Genomic DNA, 24,602 nt, shown 5'->3' on the forward strand with positions numbered 1-24,602 from the left:
ACCTGTGTTAAGATTTCAGCTCATTGCTTCAAACTTAAGGAGATGAAGAGGGGCTCAGGAGGGCCCGGTTAATGTGGCCCTTCAAGGCTCCGAGGCCCATCCTGCCCAGCCAGGAGCTGCTGGACCACCAGCCAGTCAGGATGCTTTCTGGACGTCAGCAGCCTCATCAGTAAATTAAGGATATAAGCAGGACCTGCCTCAAAGGGTTAGGAGATTAAAATCACAGTGGCTAGGATGTATCACACCCTCAATCTCTACTAACCCTCCTCTGACTGGGGTGGGTGGGGTGGCCCGTGGGCAGCTGAGCAAGGGGAAACTTTCCGGGGCTTTCCAGCTCTTTAGCAGGCAGCAGGCAGGGCCCAGAGCGCCGGGCGTGCAGGCTGCAGCGACTTTGCTTCCCCACGTTCCTCCTATGGGGAAGGCTGGCTGGCTTCAGTAACCCCTGGTGCTGTGGAAACGGGAGCCAGACCTCACTGCCCCACCGCAGAAGGCAAGCAAAGACATCCCCGCTGACCCCACTAGCAGCATGCACTTCAAAATTATTAAAGGCTGCTCAAAAGTCTCTCCTCTTCAAAGCACCTAGGGCTGCCTCCCTCCCCAGTAACCAAGCCGGTTCTCCACACTCCCCGCTCCGACTTTATTCATTATTTGCCTGAAGGGAACCCAGTGCCCTCCCCAGATTATACCCCTGGAGGGATTGCAGGCATCGGATCCTCCACCGCTCAGCCAGGCCCCGACGGGGGTCTCCGCCGGGTTTGGCCCCTCCCCCAAGGTCACCCAACTTTTCCCTCTGTCCCCGCGCCCGGTCCGGGGCGGGAGGGGGTGGCGAGGTGGTGGCCGGGTGGGGCGCCATGGGGGCGGCGCTGACCCCCTCCCCCGCGGGGCGGGCCCCGCCATGCATTATTCATTGGCCAGAGCCGGGCTGCAGGCGCGAGTGCTGATGTCAGGCAGGCGCGAGTGCGGCGGGCGCAGCGGCGGCGGCCGCCCAGCAGCCCGGGCTCGGGTGGGGGGGCGCCGAGTGGGGGTGGCGGCCAGCATGCTGCTCGGCTGCGGCTCGGCCTCCCACACCCGCGGCGCCCTCGTCCTCACCAGCAGCGGCGGCGGCAGAGCAGCGAGAGGCGCCCGCGTCTGCAGCGGCGCCGGGTCCGAGCGCGCTGCGCGACGGTGGGGGTCGGGGCCCGGGCGGGGAGCCGGGACTGGGCATGGCGCTGCGGAGAGGCGGCGGCGGGGCGCTCGGGCTGCTGCTGCTGCTGCTGGGCGCCGCGTGCCTGATCCCGCGGAGCGCGCAGGTGAGGCGGCTGGCGCGCTGCCCCGCCACTTGCAGCTGTACCAAGGAGTCCATCATCTGCGTGGGCTCTTCCTGGGTGCCCAGGATCGTGCCGGGCGACATCAGCTCCCTGTGAGTGGGACCCCTCCAGCCCCCATCCCGCCCCGCCCCACCCTGCGTGCGCTGCCGCGAGGGAGTTGCTTCTGGCGCCGGGGCAGCGCAACCCTGACCCACTCCCCAGGCCCCTTGTTTGCCTTTGGGTGGGGGACGTGGGTGGAGTGTTGGCCCCGGGGAGGATGGTGAGAACTTGAGCCCCAGAATCTGGAAACCCAGACAAGTCCCAGTGGCAGTATTTCTCAGAGTGTGGCCCACGGGCCACCTGCATCAGACTCACCTGGGGAAGCTTGTGCCAATGCAGAATCTTGCTGCTCTGAAGCAGTCTTTGGAGTGGAGTCCTGGAGTGTGCGTTTGACGTCCCCGGGAGACTCAGGGGTGCATTAAAGTTTGAGAGGGTGTGTGTGTATGTGTGTGTGTGTTTGCGGGTTGAAGTTGTGTGTGCAGGGGCGTGCAAAGGAGCAGCTGAACACGACCTGATTGAGTGCAAACTGGGAAGGGTGAGGTCTTACTGCCCCACATCAGGTCTGGGGCGAATGTTCATCCCGTGGCCTCCTCCCGACTTCTCCACGTTGCAGGTTACAAAAGGCCGAGGTCAAAGCATGCAGGCTCTGGGATCCCGAGGGTCCGCCCCACGTGGCCTGGAAGTGAGGTCACAGAAGGCTTGGCAGAGGTTTGGGGCATGTCGGGCGCCTAGCCCAGTGACCAAGTGCTTTGAAATCAGCTTTTCTTCTTGCCCTGAGGTCAGGAGGGCTTCTTGTCCCCTTTCTCCATCACACAGTTGTGTCGGCTGCATTTTTCAGCAGGAAGAACTGACAGGAAAGGGCTTCACATGACGTAGCCACCTGCCGAGGTGCTTTCACCCTGCCCTCACCTGGCCACTCAAGCCAAATGACCAGCTCTCATAAGGGCGGTGGAAGGGGCTGTTGGGCTTTATCTTTACTGCTAGGACCACTCTCTTGTTCCAGGCCAAGATGTCTGGGTGCCCATTCGGTGGTGGAGGCAGGGAATCCCCGAGGTGACGTTGCTTGTGCCCAAGATACTTTCTTGTGTCCAACGCTCCCCAGCCTCCCACCCAAGGCAAATTGTAGGGGCCTGGACCCAGGAGTGAGGGAGTTCCCGTTTGCACTTATAGAAAGTCAGAAGAGTTTGGCTGGTGGGAACAGAGGACATTTTTGATTCTTAATATTGCCAAGTCGGGTGACATGGAGGATTCCAGAAATTAGAGTTCCCCTTATTAAATCCTTCAGACCAGCAGCTGCTTAATTGACCTGCATGCGAACTGAAAGGAATTCTGAAATAATATATTCAGATCCTGCTGTGGCCAGAAAGGATAGGGGGCCTGGGGGCAGAAATAAAGCCAAGCATCTTGCCCCCTGGTTGACCGTTTTATTTGGCAGATGGCGCTGTCTCTCCCCACACAGGGGAGTTCAGGTGTCTGTGAGTTTTTCCCCAGGGCTTTCGTGGTGCATTTAATCAGAAGTGCTCTGACTGTCCTTCAGAGATGGGCTCCCAAGAGGAATGCTTAATCCTACCCCAGCGTTTCGTAGGCCAACAGTAACGCTGTGTCTACACAAACAGAATCATGGGCAGAGGTGAAGCGATTATCCATTTTCAGGCAAGGGCCTCCTGTAGTTAAGAAAAGGAAGTGAAGGGATTGATTTAAACTGCCCGAGATAATGTCTGTGGAAGGAGCTGATGGGAAAGGTTTCTGTTATTCAGACCAGTTTTCATATTGATCTGATTCATTGGGAAGTGGCTTGTCTCCTCGTTCCTACCCCGGGGAAGATCCTGGGCAACTGTGCTACGCCTCACTCCTGATAGTCAGGGTTTGAAGTACAGGCGGAGGCAGAGGTCGATCCCCCACCCTGCCTGGCACTTCCTGAAAGAAACCTAGGCCTACTTTTGTTCATCTTTTGCCCATAGGAGCCTGGTAAATGGGACGTTTTCAGAAATCAAGGACCGAATGTTTTCTCATCTGCCTTCCCTGCAGCTGCTGTGAGTATGGGAAGTTCCCTCTGCACAGTGGGGGCTCTGCGGTGCCATCCTTGAACTGCTGCCTCTGCCCCTTTGGTATCAGCCCTTCCTAAAGTACCCCAGCTCTGGGAAGAGACCATGGCTGCCTCATGGTGTTAATTCACCCTGTGATGTCCCCAGCAAAGCACTGAGGCTCTCTGCTCAGCTTTCTTTCCTTAGTTGGATACTTGTTTTCTTCAAAGACTTTATTGTAGATCCCAACACCCACATCTAGTAAATGGGGAGGTAATTGCATTGACTCATGACCTGCGTCACCTAAATGCACTGTTTCCCAAACACCTCAGTTTAAAAGAAAACTTCATTTTAAAATCTTACTGTTACTCTGGAAATAGGAGTGTTTTTAGTTTGCTGAGAACTTAAACCAGTCAGGCAGCATCCTGTGAACTTATCTGCATAATTTTATTTCATCATCACATCATCCGTAGGATGAAGGCATGCTTATGATCCCATTTGATAGATAAGGAAACTGAGGCTCAGGGAAGTTAACTAACTTGCCCCAAATCACAGCCAGGATTCTAGTCCAGGGCCAAAAGCCCACACTCGTAACTATTCCTCATCCCAGCTCCTCTCTGTGAGCGATGTTCAAGTCACTGTGGTGATGCTCGTGTTGTGCCCTGTAACGCAGGCTGGGTAATGTTTGCTGATGAAAAGAAATGTCCAAAAAGCAGTTTTCAACAGCAAACCAGTGACAGGCAAAGTATGAGTACACACCTCATTCTCTTGATCTATGTTGGTTTCTTAAATTTGAGATGAGATTGAAATTAAAACAAGCAATGTGCTTGTTTTTCAATCTAGAAAAATTTGGGTAAATGGAATATAGGGGATCACAATTCATCCTAAATAAACATACTCTTGATACTTTTGTTCTTGAAATGTTATATGCCTACTTTTAACATTATACTTAACATTTTAAAATCTGAGGCCTCTTAGAAATGGCAGTGCTATTAAAATATACTTTTCATATAATAGAAATACAATTTTAGGTATTCTTTTACCAGTAGACTTGGGTGATGACTCAAATAGAAAACTACGTAGTGACAGTCTTCTGAAAGTTTCTTAAGCAAACTTTTTTTTAAAAAAACTATTTTTATGGGAGTGTATAATACAGTAGAAAAAGTTTTTTTGATTTTTGTTTTTTCTTGGTCCCAGCTGTGTGACTTTGGTCAAATCACTTAGCTTCTCTGGGCTTATATTTTCCTAAAAATAGATTTGGATTAGATCTTTTTAGATCTCTAATTTTATGATTGCTTGTGTACCATAAAGCATTCACTGACTGTTTAGTCGTGCTGAGCATTATAATGTTTTAAAGTAATAGCTATCAGGTCCGTATTTACTGAGACACATAGGGACGAAAGGAGTAGAGTTCTGGAGATGACAAGAAAATCTGGTCAAAAGGAATCTACTTGCCATCGTCTCTAAGAGCAGGCTGTGAAAATCAGGTTTCTTACAACCAAATGGATTCTCCTTAGACTAAGAAGAGCTCATGTTTGCCCACAGATCAAAATGTAGCAAAGGAAATAGAAATGGCTTCACTATGTGACTCGAGTTTTACATCTCTGCATTGGAATCTGTCTCTTACTTTCAGATTGCTGAATTCTAACTCATTCACGATCATCCGGGATGACGCTTTCGCTGGACTTTTCCATCTCGAATACCTGTAAGTTTTGTGCTTTGTCTGTGTGCTGAACATTTGGTATCTTGGTAGAATTTCTGGATTGGTTTCTGTGCTGGAACAGCATCTCTGTGAGGGTTTAGGGGTGGAGAAAATGGAGAACACCCCATTCTCTTTTCAGCACTGACCTTCTGTAGTTTACTTGCTTACAAACATGCTGGGGAAGGAGGAGGCTGGAGACAAAGAGGGAGCGACAAAACAAAGAAGGAGAGATATTCATTCTCTGCTGACATTTAATTTGTCATGTAGGAAGCACAATTGGAGGTTGCACTGGGTATTTTTACTTCTTATAAGTAATGAGCAAATCAGCATGGATTTGCTGATAGCCAGAAATAGAGCTGCAGGGTTCTGAGGGTTACTTACTTTTAAGAAAGCCTCCCTATTTGGGGGGTACAACTTCATGTTGTTCATTCACTGTCCTACATCTCTTTTGCAGTATCTCCTATGAATTGCTACTGAGGGTCTAATTTCATTTTATTTTTTTCCTTAAAAAAAGGTCCTTTTCCCCTTTTTTGATGTGCAGGTTTTTCCCCTCACAATGAGCTTTCCTCTTGTTCTGATTTCTGCCTTTTCTTCCTTTCATGTCTTTTTTCCCCTTTAAGTTCTTTCATCCTTGTCTTTGGTAACTTTGTAATAATGTTAATCCTGCTATCAGATGGGATTTCCTCACTTAGCATTCAGAGGGATTTTTAAAGCCTTGTCTCATTATCTTGTCTGAGTTCAACAGGTAGGTATTGGAATTCTAGACACATCCCAGATATAAGAAATCTCTCTGCTGACTTTGTGTCTTGAGGAAAGATGTCCCTGGAGGAATTCTTTCTCCAGAGTATACATAATATGTGTATTCGCATAATACTCTGATATCATCATATGCATAGTATGGAAAGTGTAGCAGGACTGCAATGCTAAATCTGACTAGGGTCTATCAAAGCACATACATACCCAATGGAGGTAGCAGTTGTAAAGCTATGAGTTTTCTTTTACGGTAGTTCATCTTATGATCAAGGTTATTGGAGAGGAAGTTGGCTCAGCTCATCAGTTTATGCTGAAGTGTATTACTGAAAAAACACCTCACTTTTAAAAACCGTCAGTGAGTTTTCAGTGCAAGAATCAAGAACTAATTCACTGATGATGTTGTGTTACAAAGCGCCACCTGTGGAGCATCTCATCAAAGACCTTCTTACATTTGACTTAATATGATGCTATAAACTAAAATTTAGTTCTCCCTGGGCCTAGAGAATAGTCATAGTGAATTCACATCAATTCTTTCCCACAAAGACCTTAAAGCATGGCCAGTGGTCATATTACAAGATCCCATGAGAAAACCCTGTGGGGTTTTGGTACAGAGAAAGAAGTTTGGTCCCTACTCAACTTCATTGTACTTCCTACTTCCTAGTGGCTTAGAGAGCTTGAGCTTTTCCTGCCTTGTCACCCATTTGCTTGGTGATTAGATGGTGTAGGACACGATAGACTCAAGGTTGCTGAAAACCAAGCTTGACGGAATTCTCCCCCAGCAAAAAACTTTAGTATGGAGATGTAAAACAAGGGAACCCCCTCAAGGGACAGTGACATTAACAGAAGTATGAATGGCCAGGCACCATGAAATGTGGGATTGAGTAGGGAAAATGTCTGGAAGTGCTCCAGTCTTATAGAGATATGAGAATTTCTCGCCTTTGTATAGTGCTTTCTTCTTTATTTCTCCCCAAGATGTTTTTACCCATGTTGCCAGCTCAGAATTCTTCGAAGACTTCCATGCCGCTTCTGGAAGGAGTGCAGACCACACACTCACATGCGTGTGTTTTTGCATACATACTGCTACCACATGTAATTTGGTGTAGCTGACCTAGTCTTCAGAGATCAATTCTTATAATTCAGGAATGCTTTCAGATTTTATTCTGAAATCTTACCAACATAGTTTTTTTAGAGATACTAAGGAGAGAAAATTCATTTTAATTATACAACTTTTCCTCTTAGGTTCATCGAAGGGAACAAAATAGAAACCATTTCAAGAAATGCCTTTCGGGGCCTCCGTGACCTGACTCACCTGTAAGTCCTATGGAAAGTATTGTAAATCCTCTAATATGTGGCGTAAGATTCGTTTCCTGGAGCCTCTCTGTTTCTTGGCTGTAAGAGTCCCCGAAGGAAACGAATTTCTAGATTACTTAAGAGGTTTCTATGTTGTCAGTCAGATACTGGCTCATTGTGAGTACTCACATACTTGTCTTATTATCATCTCTATCAACCTGAATTGCAGTTATAGACCACACGACTGTGTGGGAATTAAGGAGCAACCTGGGGTGTGAGGGACTTGTGTTGCTTGATGGAGGAGATGGGAAGAAATTTCTTTTTTTTTTAGGCAGAGTCTCACTCTGTCGCCCAGGCTGGAGTGCAGTGGCGTGATCTCGGCTCACTGCAGCCTCCGCCTCCTGGGTTCAAGCCATTCTCATGCCCCAGCCTCCCGAGTAGCTGGGATTACAGGTACACACCACCACACCTGACTAATTTTTGTATTTTTAGTAGAGACCGGGCCTCGCTATGTTGGCCAGGCTGGTCTCGAACTCCTGATCTCAAGTGATCCACCTGCCAAGGCCTCCCAGAGTGCTGGGATTACAGGCGTGAGCCACTGCGCCCAGCCGGGAAGGAAATTATTGTGAGTCTTATACTTGCTTGGCACCAGGCACAGGGCTGGGTGCTTAGTGAGCCTTCTCTTCTTCATCTTTCATAATAATCTGTGAGTCCCCATTTTACAGATTTTGGAACCAAGTCTTAGATGACTAGGTGGAATGTTGAATCAGAATTAGGATAAAGTGGAATAGAGACATTTTCATGGTTCCTCTCATTTGAATGCAAATCACTTTTTCTTTTATGTTGGATTAATCTGTGGTTTCAACTAAGCTCTCTGGTTCTTTAAGAGCTTTCTAGAGATAAAATTAAAGAAATTGATTTGAAATTGGCATACAAAAATGAAGCAAGTACACACACTTAGCAAATGTATAAAATTTGTAAAACTAGAAAAAATAGTGGCTGTGTTTATGAAAATGTAAAAATACTCGTTGTCTTGGTAGGAGCAATTCGTTAGCCAGGAACCAGGTCCCATTTGCATGATAGGTATTTTGAGTTTGAGTAAGATAACATGTCTCATCTCTGTAGTCAGCCTGCCTGCCATAAAGACAGTTAGGAAAACTGGAGGGTTTTGACTGGAAGTGTTGGGCAGGGATGGTAGTACCTTCAGCGTGTGTAACCCTGACTGGTACAGTGTGGACATAGTCATCTAATGAGGAAACCATTCACATCAAGCCCCGATATTGGCCAAGGGGTTTGTCAATAGGCCTAGCAAGCACTTGATTCTGGAACGCCCACAAGTAGAGGCTCTGCTTAAGTTAAAGCCTATGGGGTAAGGAGATGAGGGCGCAGACGTGGGAAGCCCAAACTTCTGTGTCAGCATAGTTGGTACTGGAGAATGTCCTAGGTCTTCATTTCTTCCTATAAAAGCCTTTATTGTTTTTCAGATTCAACCTAAGTGTGAAATCCCCAGATTCCTGTAGAGGCTACAGTTGTGGGCTTGGAGTCATATAGGCTTGAGTTTAAATCTCAAGGCCATGATTTATTAATATTGCTTAACTTTCTGAGATCAATTTCCTCCTCCATAAAATAGGGATAACTATACTGATTTCATAGGATCACTGTACATAAAGGGTTAATGCTTGCTTGCAAAGCATCTAGCCCATTACCCATGGTAAATGCTCAAGGCATAGTTGGCATCATCATCATCATCATCATCATCATCATTCCTTCCCTCCACGCATTAAGAAGTCCCAATTTCCTCCATGACCCCTCAAGTATCCTTGGCAGTTTGGGTGGCCAGACAGAGTCTGCTAAGGAGACAGCTGTGGGTGTCTGAAGAGGAACAGCTGTGGCCAGATGAGCCTGGTTCCCAGAAGTCAGGAATTAGGGCTTTGTATTTGAGCAAAAGCTCTGGGCAGATTATAAACCCAAAGCCCATGTGACGGGCTGAGTTAGTCCAGATGGCAACTTTCATTTGCTCAGATGGCCATAAGCAGGAGGGTGTGAACAAGCAGGTATCATGCACGGGTATTTGCATATCTTTGTGCAGGTGTACAAAGTATCCTTGGATGCATGGACTTATATACATGAGTGTACATAACTGTGTTCGTCTGTGCATGCTTATGCGTTTGTTTCATGTGTTATCATGCATACATGTGTGCAAGAGGCACCTCCTTTTCTGTGGTATGTACAGAGAACACAAACACAGAGGGAGCGAGGGAGTCCTGCACTTGGGTCCAGAGAGCACAGAATGCATTAGAGAAGAACCAGCTCATCCCAGTGAGTAGGACCACCCTGCTGTCAAGCCTACAAGTCAAGCCCCTCTTCAGCTCTCTAACCCTATTTCTCTGAGTGTCTTCAGAACATCAAGCTCTCGGTGCTCCCCCACCTCATCCCACTGCTTTTCCTCATATCCTCTCCCTTGCCTGGGATGCTGTTTCTTCCGCCCTTGGTCTCTTGGCATCTGCCTTTTCATTCAAAGTCCAAATTAAGTTCTATCTCCCCAGTTAAGCCATTCTCCATCTTCCTCTTCACTCCTGTCATTGGCTTCATGCAGCCGGTACTTTACTGTCTACAATGACTATACCGGTTGGTGCTGTTGCCTGGGTGTTCGTTTTATCTCCCAGCACATTGGAAGCTCCTGGAGGGCAGGACTTTTAGTGATCTGCCCTTAGCTCTGTTCTTCCCCCAGTGTCTAGCGCAGGGCTAACCCAGCAGGACGTACTTTCTGATTTGCTAATTGATGGATGGCTTCTTTTTTTTTTTTTTTTTTGAGACGGAGTCTCACTCTGTCACCCAGGCTGGAGTGCAGTGACCGGATCTCAGCTCACTGCAAGCTCCGCCTCCCGTGTTCACGCCATTCTCCTGCCTCAGCCTCCCGAGTAGCTGGGACTACAGGTGCCCACCATCTCGCCCGGCTAGTTTTTTTGTATTTTTTTAGTAGAGACGGGGTTTCACCGTGTTAGCCACGATGGTCTCGATCTCCTGACCTCGTGATCTACCCGTCTCGGCCTCCCAAAGTGCTGGGATTACAGGCTTGAGCCACCGTGCCCGGCCGATGGATGGCTTCTTAATGGAATTGGATTTCCCATATGTGCTCTGCTTCTGGACAAGTCAGGTGAATTGCTTTCTTTTTTTTTTTTTTGAGATGGAGTCTCACTCTGTCACCCGGGCTGGAGTGCAGTGGCGTGATCTCAGCTCACTGCAACCTCTGCCTCCCGAGTTCAAGCGATTCTCCTGCCTCAGCCTCCCGAGTAGCTGGGACTAGAGGCACGTGTCACCACGCCCGGCTAATTTTTTATATTTTTAGTAGAGACGGAGTTTCACCATGTTAGCTGGGATGGTCTCGATCTCCTGACCTCATGATCTGCCTGCCTCGGCCTCCCAAAGTGCTAGGATTACAGGTGTGAGCCACCGTGCCCGACCAGGCGACTTTTAACGTTGACTCCTCTAGGCTGGAGATGTATTTAGTAATTCAATAATTTAATATATTGTTTAAAGAATGAATCAATTCACCTCCCTCCCCTTTTAAAAACCTCTAAGCAAAGAGAAGATACCAAGTCTCTAAAGTTCACCCCCGTGCTTATGGAAGTTCCTATTTGGAATTTGCTTGTTGAAGTTAAGCAGCTGATTTTTATCTTTTATGAACTTTTCCAATGCTTACAGACTCACATGCATAGGAAAAGAGACATAGATCAGGTTTCAAAGCATTGAAGGAGCTGTGCCAATCTGTAACTAAAATCTAGAACATTTGTTTCCAGCAGTCCCATGAAGCCCAAGGGACAGGGAGCTGTTAAGTAGTTTTAGAAATAAAGTAAGTGCCATGATTTGTAGGCAAAATGAAGTGGAAAGGCAGGTGTTAAGCACTTAGTGTGAGTGGGGTGAATAGCCCATCTAAATAATTGTGCTTTCTGAAATCTAAATTGAACATTTGGAACGTTGCTAAACACTCTGCTTTTTTTTTTGGCTTTGACCATTCTGTGTATACTTATCATATCAATACAATAACTTTCAATTAGTTGAAGTTTTTAGCTAATAATGTTAATTAGCTAAAACACTGTTGTACTTTACTTTCCAGAAAAAGTGACCATCGACCAAGAAAAAAAAAATCAAAATGAACACCCCCCCTTTTAAAAATTTCCAAAAGCTCTTTCAGAGTAGCTTCAGTCTGTTTACATATTCAGCGTATTTTCCAACACAGTTAAAAATGTACAAATACATCATTTAGAAAAGAAAGGCAAAAGAGTACATGAAACTTTATTTAAATCCATTTGTGGCTACCCAGATGGAAAGGGGCATAATTCAGAAGCTATGGGTCTCCCTATATTCAGTTGGTGCCTTGAAGCAAGAATGTTTGGGCTCCAAGCTTTCTACTGTGCCCAGCTAACCGACTCTAGGTAGGAAGACTCATTTCTTTAATTCATCTTTCTGGGATGGGTCATTATGATGATACAGAAGATGCATTTCGTAGATATCTTAAATAGGTTGGGGCTGAATTGCTTACATGTTTGTCATTTATATGTTTGGCTGTTTGCATTCATATGTGTAAAAGAAAACAGAAGTAGGCATCAGTTTCTTGGCTGACTCACATTAGAGTGCAGTGCCTGGGGAAATCACAAACTCAGTGTACATCATTTCAACACTCCGCGTCTTTCTACATCAGCCCTGCACCGTGGACATTCATCTTCACAGGATGATGACAGGGCACTGCAAAATCCTGAATCATCGGAGAAAGAGTTGATGCTGTGCATTCTAGTCTATTTCCTGGAGGTGGGGTGTGGACTAAGACATCTTAGAATGATCTTTAACCCCACGAGCAAATGCAAAATGGTTTTGGGTCAACCTTTATTAATGTGAAAATGAAATTGATCATAGTCAATCATTCCCTACAGCTCTAACCTTTATTCTTAAAGGTTAGAGCTGAGTGTCTTTATGTAAAGGAGTATTTACTGAGTCCTTTCTTAGAGTCACAAGTAATAGAATTCACTCAGATGGACCACTAGGGAACTTCTTGGGACAAGACTGTAAATCTTCTTTTATCACTCTCACTTTGGTGCTTAATACATTAATTCAGCAAAGATATACTGAGTACCTGCTGTGTGCCAGGCACTGTTCTAGGAACTGGGGATACAGCAGTGGACAGACAGATAATAATCTCTTTCCTCATGCGGCTTATGTAGAGGGAGAATACACAGCCAGTAAACAAATAGATAATTAAAATATGCAGTGTGCCAAATGATGGCAGTGCAGGGAAGGGAGGTGTGCAGAGGCCTGAGAAGGTGATGATACTTGAGGACAGACCCAAAGGAGGCAATGGAATGCCAAATGGATAGCTGGGGAAAGAACATTCCAGGCAGATGACCAAGTTCAGAGGCCTGGAGGGTAGGAGCATGCCTCACCTGTTGGAGGCATAGCAAGGAGGCCAGTGTGGCTGGATCAGAGATCCATTGAGTAGTTGGAGACCGATAACATGGGGTCTCCTAGGTAAGCAAGAGTGGAGGTAGCCAGGCAATAAAGGGTCTTGCATGCCACCGAAGGAACTTTGGCTTTGATTCTAAGAAGCATGGGAAGCCATCTGAGGTTGAGCAAATATACATAAAGAGCTTAAAAAGTGCTTTTTGTAAAAAAAAAAAAAAAAAAGAAAATTTATATTATAATCCAGCATATCTTATGTTATCTTTGCATAACTAAGCTCTATCTCAGTATTGATGACCAAAGCTGTGCTGTAAGTCAATAGCTTTATCTGAAGGGAATTGAGAGTGACAGGGTATGAGATAATAACTGCATTGCAATGTGACTTTCTTGTTCTAGTTCTTTGGCCAATAACCACATAAAAGCACTACCAAGGGATGTCTTCAGTGATTTAGACTCTCTGATTGAACTGTAAGTAATGAAATTTAGTTTATGTGTTCTTGTCATTGTGCCCCAGTTAATCATGTCTTTCAATCCCCTCTTACCTTTCTTTTATGCATTTCTTTTATGCTGTGCCTAAAAATCTATAAGAAAGTAGTGCATCCTGGGAAATAGCATACAGTTTGTGTTGTGTTGGATTTTGCCATTTTATACTTAGCACCATGAGGCCAATGGTAAAATGCACTTGCTGGGTGGGAGGTCCCCTCCTTGAGATGGCGCGTTCACCTGCTTTATCTTCTAGCATTGCTTCTTACTGGATAGAGTTTTGTTTTTGTTTTTTAGATGGAGTCTCGCTCTGTTGCCCAGGCTGGAGTGAAGCGGCATGATCTCGGCTCACTGCAACCTCTGCCTCTCGGGTTCAAGCGATTCTCCTGCCTCAGCCTCCTGAGTAGCTGGGACTACAGGCGCATGCCACTGCCCCCAGCTAATTTTTGTTTTTAGTAGAGACAGGGTTTCACCATGTTGGCCAGGCTAGTCTCGAACTCCTAACCTCAGGTGATCTGCCCACCTTGGCTTCCCAAAGTGCTATGATTACAAGCATGAGCCACCGTGCCCCACCTACTGGACGTAGTTTTAACAAGAGCTTGAAGTTTCAATTGTGTTTGTGAAAACTATCTTCCTACAATATCCTCTTTATGTTGATGAGAACCTCTGTTGGGGGGCTGCTCTTCTATCACACGTCTCCCATTTCCAGCATGGCGTGGAGACAAGAGCATCTAGAGAGATGATATGTCCTCGCTGAGAGCTCTCTGGACGTTATATAGTTATGCAGTTAAATTCCCGGGTGCTGAGGAGTATTAAATAAAGTCAGTGATAGATACAAGAAACAGGAGGCATTATATACAAAATTTTTTGAACTCCATTTTAAGGGATTTTAAATATATCAGGATGTTAATAATTCTGGAGTTTCGTGTTACTACCAAAACATGTCAGACACGTCTATGTGTTTGTGCTTTATTTTGATTTTTAGAGATTTAAGGGGTAATAAATTTGAATGTGACTGCAAAGCCAAGTGGCTATACCTGTGGTTGAAGATGACAAATTCCACTGTTTCCGACGTGCTGTGTAGTGGTCCACCAGAGTATCAGGAAAAGAAGCTGAATGATGTGACCAGCTTTGACTATGAATGCACAACTACAGGTATTCAGAGCCTATCTCATCAGACATGGATATCTAGAATAATCTCTTTGTCTTTCTTTTAGACTGTCAACAGAGAGTGGGGAAAGGTGAATATAGAACTGTTTATCAAAATTGTTCTAGAGAAAATTTAAACATTCTAAAGAAATGAATTGATGTGGTAAGGAAAACATCTTGAAAGTTTGGGAGAATTTTTGTTAACTGCCCTGGCTTTAATTTTGCTTCTTTGCAAAATTCAAATTTCTCTAAGGGTTTCATTTTCTTAAGTCAAAGTATAAACTTGTGGGTTTGGCAAGAGAATGTTTTCACATCAATCTAGGTTTCATAGAAGGTCAGTGCAGGGAGGCCTAAATTACTCGGTTGAGACTGTTCTCTTGCTTTAGGAAGATGAAGTTCACTGTACATTTAACTAACAAACACCAGACTTTTTTTTTTTTTTTTGAGGTGGAGTCTCACTCTGTCACCCAGGCTGGAGTGCAGCAGTGTGATCTCGACTCACTGCAACCTCCACCTCCTGAGTTCAAGCGATTCTCCTGCCTCAGCCTCCTAAGCAGCTGAGATTACAGGTGTGCACCACCACACCCAGCTAATTTTTGTATTTTTAGTAGAGACGGGGTTTCACCATGTTGGCCAGGATGGTTTCGATCTCCTGACCTCATCATCCGCCCGCCTCGGCCTCCCAAAGTGCTGGGATTACAGGTGTGAGCCACTGTGCCTGGCCCAAACACCAGAGCTTTAAACCCACAAATGACTTTCAGAGTCCCATGTAAGAAGAGATAACTAGGTAAATTATAACCAATGGCAAAATAGAAAATAAGAGTTAATGACTAGTTATCAAAAGGAAACAACTCATGTTAACGGAAAAATGTAAAGAAAGTTTGATTTTGTTTTCCAGGGCCTGCCACAAGCTTTCAGTTTATACATTTTTCAGGTTATAAGATAAAATTAAACTATACTTACATATATACTAACTGCTTCCACTGTCACAACATGAGGCCAAAGGTACTGGTGAGTATCTCCATTGGAAAGGCTTACATGGGGTTTCTACAGCTTCTAAAGTCAGAGAGAGGATCAGGCCACTGTATGAAAACCTGCTTACTCGATTTATAAAAATAAACATTCAGGCTGAGAGCTGCTATCTACAAAGTCTCAAGTCATGTCAGGAGAAGCAGCAGGAATGAGAAACAGAAAATAGTTACAGAAACTCAAAAGACACCAAAACTCCAAGAACAAAATATCACATTTAGGCCAGTCCCTGCTACCACCGTCCAACAAATAAACAAAAACCCACAAAGTAAAAATCATTTCCAGGTATCTTTGTTTGTAAATAAGGGACCCCTGCAAGTTCTATTCTTGTCTGATAGACAACCTGAAATCTCACAAAAATGACTTTTTCTTTCATCATCGAATAGGGGCTTCTTCAGCTGTGTAATTGGCAGGTGCTCCATAGTCAGCTGAGGCCATTAGGAGGTTAATTTATTGTATTTTAGGGCCAGAGCAATAAATCACCGGTCGTAGTTGATAACATTTGCACCAAAAGGTGGCATTCAAGACTATTTGGCATTATATGCTAAATTAAATTAAGCCAAAGCTAAACCAAAGCTCACTGAGAACTTCTCTCTACCTTTTCTCCATTTTCTCTGGAGAGTTCTCGAAATGCTAAGGTGAAATTTGCAGATTTTCCATTGTTCTCTTCACACCTGGCCATAGCGTGGAGAGACTCTGCTAACCTCTGATGGAAGTAATGGGCTGGAGGGCCGTGGGAATAGGAAATAATTTCTATAAGAAAACATATTTTCTGAACTTGGGGCCCTGGGGATGGTTGTAAAAGTGACCCAGGCTCTGAGAATTGTTATTGGAATGGTGGTAGCTTGGAACTGAGGTAACCTGTCCTCATCCCAACATGGAGCAGCAAGAGGCCTTAACACATTTTAGAGGCTTCTCTGTCTTATGCAGTGTTTGTCTTCATGAACAAGCTTCCTCCTAAACTTTAAAAAGTCAGCGCTAGGCTTTCTGGTGAGAGGGAGATGATAATTCTGGCTTTGCTATGGTTTTATCCCTTTAAGACTCACAAACAGAGATGAGGCTCTTGCTGACAGTTTCTTCCATCGGGAAAAAAATGGTGCAATCAAGTTGTGACCCACCCCCAAATATAGGCCCTGATGTGTAAGAACTAGGTCAACAAATTGTGAGTGTTCGGGGTTCATTATCTTCCGTTCAGATCAAACCTCAGCCTCTGTTGCTTCATTAAAAGCTAGATGGGCAGTAGGGGCGTGGGGTGGGGGCAGCAAATGAGGATGGATGGAAAATGCAAAGCCAAATTCGAGAGTTCGTGGTACAGTGATCGTATTCTTGCCAAAGGTTTGGAAAGAAGCATATTTTCTAAGTACGGTTGTTTTCCTTTTCAACTCAGATTTTCAGAAAAGGGGTGAGTTTTCTCCTGTCTCACTGTTTTTTCCCAGAGAGAGGAAGGTACTGTCCCCATTCTGTTCCTTGGCCAACGCGTGTAATTCATACCACAAAGCCAACATTGGGCTGTTTCAGATCTTTAATCAGCTCTTGAACCCTTCCCTTCAAGTCTATTTTTAACCACCTCAAAATCCCTGTTACCTACCAATGATTCCCTGTGTTAGATGGGTAATTCACTAAATTCCTTAGAGGAAGTGAATTTTGCATCCTAATTGTCCTGTTAGCTTCCCCTTTTCGGGGCTGATGAAAATGCAAAGAGAAATAATGCATTAATGTGCAGTTTCTCTCCCAGCAGGATCGGCGTCATGTATAATTTATTTTCTGCAAGTGCTATAAATAGCCATGTAAAAATCTGTTGATTCCACTGGGAGAAAGGCCTAAATTGTAAGAGTCCCACTGACATCATGAACTTAATCCAGTGTGAATGGAAGTGGCAGCTCTTTTTGCAGAGTGCCATTAATATTTTAACACTAGTAAATTGATGTCACATCAATATGTGTATTTCTAAGATCTTTCCACAAGAATGTGCTTTTGCTGTTTGTGAGAAGTAAATTTAATTGGGGGTGGGAGAAGATATTTAAATTCCTCTGGTCCTCTCTCTGATATCCACAAACATATATGCATCAACCATTTGCTTTTCATTCTCTCTCTTTTTTTTTTTTTTTTTTTGAGGCAAGGTCTTGCTCTATCATCCAGGCTAAAGTGCAGTGGCACATCATAGCTTACTGCAACCTCAGACTCCTGTGCTCAATTGATCCTTCCCCCTCAGCTTCCAGAGCGGCTGGGACTACAGGCATACACCATGAGCCCTGGCTAATTTTTTTTTTTTGAGATGGAGTCTTGCTCTGTCGCCCAGGCTGGAGTGCAGTGGCTGGATCTCCAGCTCACTGCTCCACCTCCCGGGTTTACACCATTCTCCTGCCTCAGCTTCGAGTAGCTGGGACTACAGAGGCGCCAGCCACGCCCGGCTAGTTTTTTGTGTGTTTTTAGTAGAGAGGCGGGGTTTCGTGTTAGCCAGGATGGTCTCGATCTCCTGACCCGTGATCCATTTCGTCTCGGCCGCCCAAAGTGCTGGGATTACAGGCTTGAGCCACCGAGCCCGGCCTAATTTTTTAAATTTTCAGTAAAGAGAAGGTCTTGCTATGTTAGCTAGGCTGGTCTCAAACTCCTGGCCTCAAGCAGTCCACCTGCCTTGGCCTCCCAAGCTGCCGGGATTACAGGCACAAGCCATCTTGTGTATCTTGCCTGGCCCCATTCTTCTTTTTTCCTTCTCTTCCTCTTCTTCCTCCTTCTCCTCCCTTTTTGGGGGTGTCTTCTATCAAGAGTTAGATTTGTAATTCAAATGATTTAACAATCTGTGTTATGCCAGATAGTATATAGAAAATATTGTGAAACCACTATGTGGGGAAAATAGATTAAAACAGGGCCACGAAAGGCTAGATTTGTAAAATGCTCTGCACTGTGACAGCTCCTTTTCATCCTGGGATTCTTCAATAAAACCAGAAACTTTCTAGTCTACACTTTAAACAGCCTGCCTTTTAAAGCGAATACTTATGTTTCTATGAGTTCAGAGTGCAGTAGGGAGGCTAATGGGAGGGAGGAGATGAGTGAGTGGCGGGCATCTCAGGAGTGCCTAGAACCTTTGGCAGACTCGGATTAGTCGAATGCAACCAGAGATGTAGGAGAGGAGTTTATAGACATCTTGGTTGTAATTAAAAGAAAGCAGCTGTATTCTCCAAGTCCTTTTATATCCCCAGAAAAGGGAGCACACGTTGACTGCTGCCATTTCCTTTCTCTGTCTACGTGTGAACACAGAAACCAGCAAAGCCTTGTGCAGTCAACACGCGCTTTCTGGCTTCTACACTCATTCTGCCAGTGCTCAACAGAAGTGAACAGAGGTTCACTTTTTTCTGTTTTTTTCTTTTTTGTTGTTGTTTGTTTGTTTTTTTATCTTTGACCAAGCAATTATTATTTTGGTGGGGGGCGGGATGAGGGGGAGCCATGACTCTTCCCTAAGCCTTCAAGCAGGCAACTGAATACTATCATTGTTGCGTATATCAACTACTAAATGATCGCCAGAGCACTGCAGTATATACTTACATGTACTCTTGGATTTAGTCTTACAGTAACCTTATGAAATAGACACCACCCTCATTTTACAGATGAAGAAAGAACCTGAGGGTCAATTGTCTTGCCAAAGGTCAGGCAGCTAAAATTGGCAGGGCAAGAATTGGAAGCCCAGTTTGTCTTACCTTCGAGCCCCAGCCCTTCACCAGGATGTTCTGCTCTCAACTTGGGGATGGGAAGGTACCCCGTCCACTGGAGCCACTTGTCCACACTCTCCCTCAGTCACCTCCTACCTGTTGGGCTGCAGAGGCAGCCTCTTCTTTTCTCCTCCTCCTACCCACATCTTCGTGTACCACTCAGCCTCCATCTCCTTCCCTGTAGTCTTTAGAGTGGGCTGAGAAGCAAAGCCAGTCCCCTCACACTGGTTTAGCCAACAAGTATTCAGTAAGCACCTACTCGGCCCCCAGAATGAAGGGAGGGGCACCTCTAAAAGGTAACATGTATTGAGCACTCACTTTATGCTAGGCTAAGTGGGTAGGAACCATAATACCCCTGAGACTGTAGCAGAGGGTTTGGTTTGGTTTCCAGTGTTCAGTGTGCCATTTGGGGAGTGTACTATTCATTCTGAACGTGCAGTGGGATTGTCTGCTGACAGGTAATCCCAAGCTAGGGGTTATAACTGGAGATAAAGGGTCAGGTAAGTTTGAGAAGCACCACATCAAACAAAACAAAGCAGACTTCTTCCCTACAAGGGCTGTTCTGAGAGAGCTGGAAGTACAGCATTTTCCAAACTCACTGGACCGCAGCCCCCACCTTGTCACAGCGTGATTTGCACGGCAGTTTTGAGAATGTTGCTGTGCAACGTCCTGTCTGTCTTACCACTTTGAAAGTCAATTCTCACCAAATATGCTTAAAACTCAGATCCTTTAGTCAAACTCGGGAAGCCGTTTCTCCACAGGAAGCTGTAGTAGAAGCTGTGCATTCTGTCTGATAGTCCTGCACAAGCCAGGACTCTTTCTGGAATGTCCCAGAGCAAAATACGCTGTGATGTTTGTGTTGCTTCTCTCCTGTCCTCCTCCTCCTCCCCAGTCCTTTTCAGAGCTGATGTGGTGATGGAAAGGTGATGGTGGTTGATAATTCCTGCAGGAGGTTTTATGAACGCTTTTCTTTTTAAACACCCGTTCCCAGATTTTGTTGTTCATCAGACTTTACCCTACCAGTCGGTTTCAGTGGATACGTTCAACTCCAAGAACGATGTGTACGTGGCCATCGCGCAGCCCAGCATGGAGAACTGCATGGTGCTGGAGTGGGACCACATCGAAATGAATTTCCGGAGCTATGACAACATTACAGGTGTGTTGTGGCTTTGATCAGATGTGTTGAACTAATTTCAGCATTCCTCAAGCCCATGGGAGAAGGAACGCCCTCTGTATTGAGGGAGAGCTTGGCTGTCTAACCTGGTTAGAGCTGGGGAACACGTACGTCGCAGCCTACCCTCTGGGTCTCTCCAGTTTTTGTCTTGGTGTGGTCCGTTACTGGGAGAGTGGAAACCTCAGGTAGTGATCCTGCTTACTATTGATGACCATTAGCAGGTTGCACGTGGTGGGAGGCATTTTTTAGTAGGGGTGAGAAGTCACACTGAGAATCCCTTGTTCTGAGCAGTATCGGAACCCAGGTCTGTACCAACTTTGTAGCAACTAAATTATGCTTTGACTTTCGTTAAGCTGGTTGTTAACTAATATGCTAACAAACACACACACATACCCTATAGCTTGTTTCTAGTGCCCTTTGCTAAGTCCTAGTGATCACTGCTTTCTTTTAGTAAGTACATACAAAATAAGAATAAATTAGGCATTTGGGATATGAATTAGTTAACGCTTCCTTCAGTGCTGTCATGGGATCCCAGTGCCTTAGCCTTACTAAGTGTGGACTGTCTACTTGCTTTTGAAATAACCTTTGAAAGACTTCTCATTTATCAACGTGCAATCTGATAATAATACTGTGTAAACAGTGCCACAAAGGTCTAATTATCACCCCAGGAGAGGGTTTCCCTTAGAGGCTCCTGATGTGGCCTTAGAGCAGCGTTTTACTGTTGCAGCAAGAAGCATATTCAGGTAGAATTTCTAGATTGGGAGGCTCCTAAGAGTCTCCCAAGCACCAAGTGGCTTCGCAGCAGGTACGGGGATGTGGGGAGGCGGGGAGAGCTGCTAATGAGCCTTATCTCATAGTGTATCTCGGTGTGAGATGTACATCGGATGCTCCGAGGATGCCATTTCAGATGAGCTGGCCACCGTCGGGCCATCTGGCCTCCCAGTGCTGAGCTCACCTTCCGGAGAGCAGCGCTCTTGGAAGTGCAGACTCAGCACAGAGTGGCACAGGTGAACCTGCCGTGGAAGCCAAGAACAAGGGATATGAGGAAGCGAGTCCATACCCACGTGGTTTTGTTCTTCCCTCTTCGTCCTGACATGGAAGATAGGGGAGGGGAGGATGAGCTGGCCTCTCTGCCTTTTCTCTCCATCTCTAGGGTAGGAGATGGGAGCAGAATGAAGCTTTGCTGTTTTTTGTTCTTTGTTTTTTTGTGGGTTTTTTGTTTTTGTTTTTGTTTTGAGACAGGCTCTTACTCTGTCACCCAGGCTGGAGTGCAGTGATGCAATCTTGCCTCATTGCAACTTGGAACTCCTGAGCTCAAGGGATCCTCCTGCCCCAGCCTCCTGAGTAACTGGGACTACAAGCACACACCACTGCACCCAGCTAATTTTTTATTTTTTGTAGAGACAGGGTCTCACTATGATGCCCAGGCTGGTCTCAAACTCTTGAGCTCAAGGGATCCTCCTACCTTGGCCTCCCAAAGTGCTGGGATTGTAGGCTTGAGCCACCGTGCCTGGCTGAGCTTTGCTCTTGAACAAGTTCCAGTGCCGATGTTGGCTGTGAGCCTGTGAGGCACCAGGGCCTAGTTTATCCCATTGGAAGCTCATAACAGTCCTTGGAGTTACATCTGTCCATAGGTTGAAGGACAAAAGCTCTCTTCTTTAGAGAGAGGAGGCACACATACTAGAAAGAGCTCAGCTTTTGAAAACTGATGCACACGGATTGTACTCCCAACTCTGCCATGGACTAGGAAGTACCTGTGCCTTTGAGGCGTGGTTTTCTCATCTGGGAAATGGGGAGTGGATGTGCCTCATGTGGATGTTGTGAGGATTGAGCGCACAGAGCAGGCACTTCTGAAAGCCGCCATCCTTTTCACAGCCTTACAAATGATGAGGTCCAGGCTCAGGCGTGTCCAGTCACCCACTGTTTATTCAGGGCCGAGCCTGGGGTTTCTCATGGTTGTACCCCACTGGATTTCTCTCCCAGGTTGACCTTGGTAGGACAGCCCTGTCTTTCTTTTTTCTTTTTATTATTATTATTATTATTACTATTTTAGATGGAGTCTCACTCTGTCGTCGTGCTGGAGTGCAGTGGCACAGTCTCAGCTCACCGCAACCTCCGCCTCCTGGGTTCAAGCGATTCTCCTGCCTCAGCCCTCTGAGTAGCTGGGACTGTAGGCACCCACCACCACACCCGGCTAATGTTTTTTATTTTTAGTAGAGACGGGGTTTTGCTATGTTGGCCAGGCTGATCTCAAACTCCTGCCCTTCTGATATACGGCAGCTGGTGGCATTCTTAAATTTATTCATTTGTTCCAAAGATTTCTTGAACATTTACTCTGAGCCAGGCATGTTCTTGGTGCTGGGGACACAGCAGTGAATAAACCAGATAAAATTCTGGCCGGGCATAATGGCTCATGCCTGTAATCCCAGCACTTTGGGAGGCCAAGGCAGGTGGATCAGGAGGTCAGGAGTTTGAGACCAGCCTGGCCAATATGGTGAAACCTTGTCTCTACTAAAAATACAAAAATTAGCCAGGCGTGGTGGCGGGCGCCTGTAATCCCAGCTACTTGGGAGGCTCAGGCAGAAGAATTGCTTGAACGCAGGAGGCAGAGGTTGCAGTGAGCCAAGATCATGCTGCTGCACTCCAGCCTGGGTGACAGAGCAAGACTCCATCTCAAAAAAACAAAACAAAACGTAAAAACCTTTGCCCTCAGGAGTTTCCATTCTAATGGGAGAAAGAGACAGTAAGAAAGAATATTCGTATTGTAATAATTATCGTAAAAATAATTGTAGTATTAACAAAAAACACATCAGACAGAAATGTGCTAAGGAGGGGAAATAAAGTGAAGAAGGAAGATGTGGAGTACTGTGTGTGGGAGGATTTGAAGACTTGGGTAGAGTGTCCAGGAGAGGCCTCATCAAGAAGGTGCTACTTGAATAAGACCTGTGGGATCGGTGGGATTGGTTCCCATGGAGATGGGGGAAGAGCATTCCAGGCAAAGGGAGCAGCAAGTGCATAGGTAGAGGCAGGAGAGCATCTTTCCTGTTTGAAGAACATCCGGGGGGATGGTTTGGCATGAGCAAAATGAGCCAGCGCGGAGTTGCAGTTGATGAGTCCGAAGTCAGAAAGGCTCATCATGGAGTCTCACAGATCCTAGGAAGGACTTGGCTTTTCTTCTGAATGTCCTGCAAAGCCACGGAGGGTTTTGTGCAGAGGCAGGAGGATGCAGGTACCTAGCTAAGAGGCTGGATTGTGTCCAGCTACCAGGTCCAATATAGACTTTTGGAGTGAGGGCACAAAGGTGGAAGCACAGTGGCCAGCTAAGAGGCTGTGAAAAGAATCTGGAACCCAGGCAAGCAAGCATGGCCTGGACCGAACGGAGGCCACAGAGCTGGTAGGGAGGAAGTCAGTGCGATCCAAGTGGGTGTGGCTGGGGTCAAAGCCCTGCTGGACCTTGTTAGTTTCCAAGGATTCCTCAGCCCCTCAGTCTCCAAGTCTGAATCATCCCACAGCTCGGCGACCATGACATGAAGCCCATCTGGCTCCTCTTTTCACCACCAAGCCCGAGAAATGAGTTCCAACATCAGACTGGCTTTTGATCATCCTGGCTCCAGCCCTTACTGGTTGGTGGCCGTGGCCAAGTGGTTTAATGTGCACAAGCCCCTTTCATCTGTAAAGTGGAGATTTTAGGAATTTCCACTTTATCTGTAAAATGAGATCAGCATAGTATTAGACTCAGGGAAACACTATAAGGAATTTTTTTTTTTTTTTTTAGATAGAGTCCCATTCTTGTCACACTGGCTGGAGTGCAGTGGTATGATCTCGGCTCACTACAACCTCCACCTCCCAGATTCAAGCGATTTTCCGGCCTCAGCCTCACGAGTATCTGGGATTACAGGCACACACCACCATGCCTGGATAATTTTTGTATTTTTAGTAGAGACGGGGTTTCACCATGTTGGCTAGGCTGTTCTCGAACTCCTGACCTCAGGTGATTTACCCGCCTCCGCCTCCCAAAGTGTTAGGATTACAGGTATGAGACAACGTGCCTGGCCAATACTGTAAGGATTTAATGGGGGTAAAATAGGAGCAACCCTCCTTTTCCCCCCACAGACTCTACCTTTATGATTCCCATTAAAACTGCTCCACAACTTGCATGAGCATTGGGAATGCAGAGAGCAGCAGACTTCCCTGAGGGAGGTAGAAGGTGGTGCTACAGAAGGAAGGGGATCGCTCCATGGAGGGAGGAGTGGAGCTGTCTCTCGGTAGCTGGCATTGAGCCTGGCATGAGGGAAAGCCCTACAGCACACGTGGATAGGCAAGGACGCTGCCCTGGGTGCTACTTGCCTAGAAGAAGAAGGAGGTAAATGGATCATTCTCCCTCCCTGTGCTGTGCATACCTCATTTGACATCTTGTTTGGCTGTGGGGTCGTCACCAAGTTGACAAGGGTGGGGCAGGATTTTCTCAATGCATGCACTTCCTCCTTTGCC

The 24,602-nt window shown here is 46.0% G+C and overlaps 1 protein-coding gene across 1 annotated transcript in view; it reads left to right on the forward strand.

Moving 5' to 3' along the window:
• The first annotated feature begins 955 nt into the window (after nucleotides 1-955).
• LGI2 (leucine rich repeat LGI family member 2) overlaps nucleotides 956-24,602 on the forward strand; it is a 32,733-nt gene continuing 9,086 nt past the window's right edge. Inside the window, exons 1-7 of the mRNA XM_003898547.3 lie at nucleotides 956-1,399; nucleotides 3,308-3,379; nucleotides 5,004-5,075; nucleotides 7,065-7,136; nucleotides 12,966-13,037; nucleotides 14,038-14,207; nucleotides 19,929-20,093. Coding sequence (XP_003898596.1) covers nucleotides 1,203-1,399; nucleotides 3,308-3,379; nucleotides 5,004-5,075; nucleotides 7,065-7,136; nucleotides 12,966-13,037; nucleotides 14,038-14,207; nucleotides 19,929-20,093 — 820 coding nt within the window. The 5' untranslated portion in view covers nucleotides 956-1,202. The remainder of the gene's footprint in view (nucleotides 1,400-3,307; nucleotides 3,380-5,003; nucleotides 5,076-7,064; nucleotides 7,137-12,965; nucleotides 13,038-14,037; nucleotides 14,208-19,928; nucleotides 20,094-24,602) is intronic.

The sequence above is a fragment of the Papio anubis genome, chromosome 3 (genome assembly GCF_008728515.1).
Source record: "Papio anubis isolate 15944 chromosome 3, Panubis1.0, whole genome shotgun sequence".
Taxonomy (NCBI): Eukaryota; Metazoa; Chordata; class Mammalia; order Primates; family Cercopithecidae; genus Papio; species Papio anubis.